The sequence below is a fragment of the Arachis ipaensis genome, chromosome B06 (assembly GCF_000816755.2).
Source record: "Arachis ipaensis cultivar K30076 chromosome B06, Araip1.1, whole genome shotgun sequence".
NCBI classification, from domain to species: Eukaryota; Viridiplantae; Streptophyta; class Magnoliopsida; order Fabales; family Fabaceae; genus Arachis; species Arachis ipaensis.
Window position 1 is genome coordinate 118,887,444 of NC_029790.2, and position 3,619 is coordinate 118,891,062.

Genomic DNA, 3,619 nt, shown 5'->3' on the forward strand with positions numbered 1-3,619 from the left:
TATACAATTTGACTATGTATGTGAGTGTTTTTCTAAAAAATAATTATAATCTACCTTAAATACTCAAAACTTATGTCAACACTTCAGATGTTGAGTTTAAGAATGGATTCTCTCAATTTTTTTTTCAATTGAAGTGTAAAGTGTGATCTTTAATCTTTTAATATTTTTTTTTCATGTTTTTCTTAGTCTCACGTATAAAATGTATAGTGAAAAATTATATTTTATCTTTTCTAATGAAAAACAAAATTTGAGAGAATCTAATTCTATTGAGTTTAGATTCCTTAAAGATCTAAATTGCCCTATTTAATAGTTTAATTTTTCAATTTTGTTTGGTTTTTTTCTCATGTGCATTATACTAGCCACTTTAATCAACACCAAATAATTACCTCATTTTTATTTTTACCTTCTTTCAACTGCACTTGAAATATGTTGAACCTTCTTTGACGTCTTGGTGCAGGCAGTTACAAGAGTACAAAAGATCAATTGTACTACTACCTATTTATTTCCTCAAGGCTACTTTGGTCATTTTGTTTTCTATCTCTCCATGTTTTACCCCATAGTTTGGCTTCTGCAACAGCTTCCTCTCTTTGAACATCTTTAGTCAAAACTGTCATTATTGCTTTTGGAGAGTCATTGGTATATTTGTCTTTCTCATCAAAATCGATAGGTACTCTCTGAACGTATTGCTTGGAAGACAAGAAATCGAGAGCGATCACTATGTCCGCCGCGTCCGGCCGTTGACGTGGCTCTTCTCTGAGACACATGGATGCCAATTCAATTGCCATTGTTAGTCCAGATCCAGAATAATGATCTTGTAGTTTTGGATCTGCCAATTTTGAATAATTCTTTCTATCTTTAAACTTTGGTCGTGCCTACAAAACAAGCGTAAGTTATCTTTTTTTTTTTTTCTTTATAAAATTGATAATTAAAAATTATTAGATAATTTAATATGTTGAACTAAAAATTATTAACTATATATTTCATACGAAGGTATCTATATAATTATAGAATATCCACCTTAAATGAGATTTAAAATTTTGATAATTGTAGATAAGAATTTACCCAATCAACAAGATGCTTGTCATGGCCACGATTCTCATCATAAGCTCTGCGTCCAGTTATAAGCTCTAACAACAAAACCCCAAAACTATATATGTCAGATCTCCTGGTTAATTTCCCACTTGTGGCATATTCAGGGGCACAATAACCATGTGTTCCCATCACCCTCGTGTCAACATATGATTGGTCTCCGGTTGGCCCAAATTTTGCAAGCCCAAAATCAGAAAGTTTTGGAACAAACCCCTTGTCTAAAAGTATGTTTGATGATTTTAGATCCCTGTATATAACCGATGGTTTTGCTTCATTGTGTAGATAATTTATTCCTTTTGCTGCCCCTGTTGCTATCTTCATTCTTGTATTCCAATCAAGAGCTTCTTTATCATGTGGCAGATCTACAAATAAACACAATCAAATCATGGTTTTTTCTTTTAAATTGCCTATTTTTTATTACTATCCCATTTTTGAGTATTTTTATCACAATACAATATGTACGTATAAAATCAATTATTAAATCAGACACAAGTATAAGTAATAAGATATATATTAAATGACTTAATTAATACATATATTCATACTTAATACATAATAATTAATTTAGTGACTATTTTTATGTGTCTGCATAAGATCAAGTTGCATTTGAGTGAGTGTGGATGCATGCATTTAGAATAGAGATGGTGTAATAAAAATTCCATCAAAGTTATAAAATTATTAAAATATGATTCCAAATATATGATATATTGAATTGATAACTTCTCTTCTTAGCCTAATATTTCTAGAACCTCAAAAAATGAGTTGGACTATACTTTTATCCGAACTAAATTGTGAATGTTTGCTTTTTCAACTATTAAAGTAACAGTAGAGATCTACGAACCCACACATTTGGATCCATGTCACTTTCCTTTCTTTATCTCCGTGTTTTCTTTTGCATATTTATTTTCTCTAAAGTGAATATATAAAGTAGTGGGGACTCACTCTTGTGAGTTCATGGATCCTTATTCTTAAATTATTCGTTCACATTGTAAAGTATAGTCTTAACATTAATTCATACTTAGAATGTCTTTCTATATGTTTAATTTATTAATTTTCTAGGATGTGAGAGAGAGAGAGAGAGAGAGAGAGAGAGAGAGAGAGATCATGTACCAATGTAGGAGAGATCTTAAGTCTTAACCCATAGTTTTTCCTTTGATTTTTTTAAATACCGAAATACCGAAATCATAATTATATAATTATATAAAATTTTATTTTATTTTTTATTTTCATAATAAATATTTTTTTAATTTTATTTTCTATTTAATTAATTATTATTTTTAATTATTTTTTTATTTTGTATTTAAAATTGTGACCATAGATATCTTTAAGTCACCCTCCAAAATCGTGATTATAGAATCTTATATATTAGGTCATTCTTTTGTAAAACCATGATCATAGACCCTTTTAGGTTACTCTTCAAAATCATGACCATAGACTTTTTAGGTCACATTCTAAAACTGTTACCATAGATCCTTTTAGACCTTTTTTTCAAAAATTGTAACTATAGACCCTTTTAGGTCACTCTTCAAAATCGTGATCATAGATCCTTTAGATCACCCATAAAAACCGTTACCATAGACCTTTTTAGCTTATTCTTCAAAACCGTGACCATAGACCATTTTAGGTCACCCTCCAAAACTGTTACCAAAGACACCTTTTAGGTCATTTTTTTTAAAATCGTGACAATAGATCCTTTTAAGTCATTCTACAAAACCGTGACCATAAATATGTTTAGATCACCGTCCAAAACTATGAACATAGACCCTTTTAGATCACTCTTCAAAATCGTGACCATAGATCCTTTTAGGTCACTCTCCAAAACCGTGACCATAAACCCCTTTTAAGTCACTTCTCAAAACTGTGACCATAGATCTCTTTAGGTCACCTCCTAAAATTGTGACCATAGATCTTTTTTAGGTCACTTTTTTGTAAAATCGTGACTATAAACCCTTTTAGATCACTCTACAAAACCGTGACCATAGATACCTTTAGGTCACCCTAAAAACCGTAATCATAGACTCCTTCTAGGCCATCCTTTTGTAAAACTGTGATCATAGATCCTTTTAGGTCACTCTGAAAAACCGTGACTACAGACCCTTTTAGGTCACCTTCCAAAACCGTGACCATAAACCTTTTTAGGTCACTATTTTTTGAAAAAGCGTGACTATAGACCTTTTTAAGTAACTATTTTTTGAAAAACAGTTACTATAAACTTTTTTAGGTCACTCTTCAAAACTGTTATCATAGAATCTTTAAGTCACTCCTAAAAACTATGATTATAAACTCTTTTAAGTCATCCTTTTTTGAAAAACCATTACCATAGATCCCTTTTAGGTCATTATTTAAAATTGTGACTATAAATACCTTTAAACCACTTCTAAAATCGTGACTATAAACTCTTTTAGGTCATCATTGTTTTTTTTAATTGTGACTATAAATATTTTTAATCATCATTTTTAAAAAAATCGTGAACAAAAATTTTTTTAGGTCATAGTAAAAAATCATGACAAAAAAAATTGTAACCATAAAC

The 3,619-nt window shown here is 30.1% G+C and overlaps 1 protein-coding gene across 1 annotated transcript in view; it reads right to left on the reverse strand.

The window, feature by feature from the left end:
* Positions 183-3,619, reverse strand: part of LOC107647380 (probable serine/threonine-protein kinase PBL7) — a 12,058-nt gene continuing 8,621 nt past the window's right edge. Inside the window, exons 5-6 of the mRNA XM_021104876.1 lie at positions 1,063-1,451; positions 183-872 (exon numbers count right to left, since the gene is read on the reverse strand). Coding sequence (XP_020960535.1) covers positions 492-872; positions 1,063-1,451 — 770 coding nt within the window. The 3' untranslated portion in view covers positions 183-491. The remainder of the gene's footprint in view (positions 873-1,062; positions 1,452-3,619) is intronic.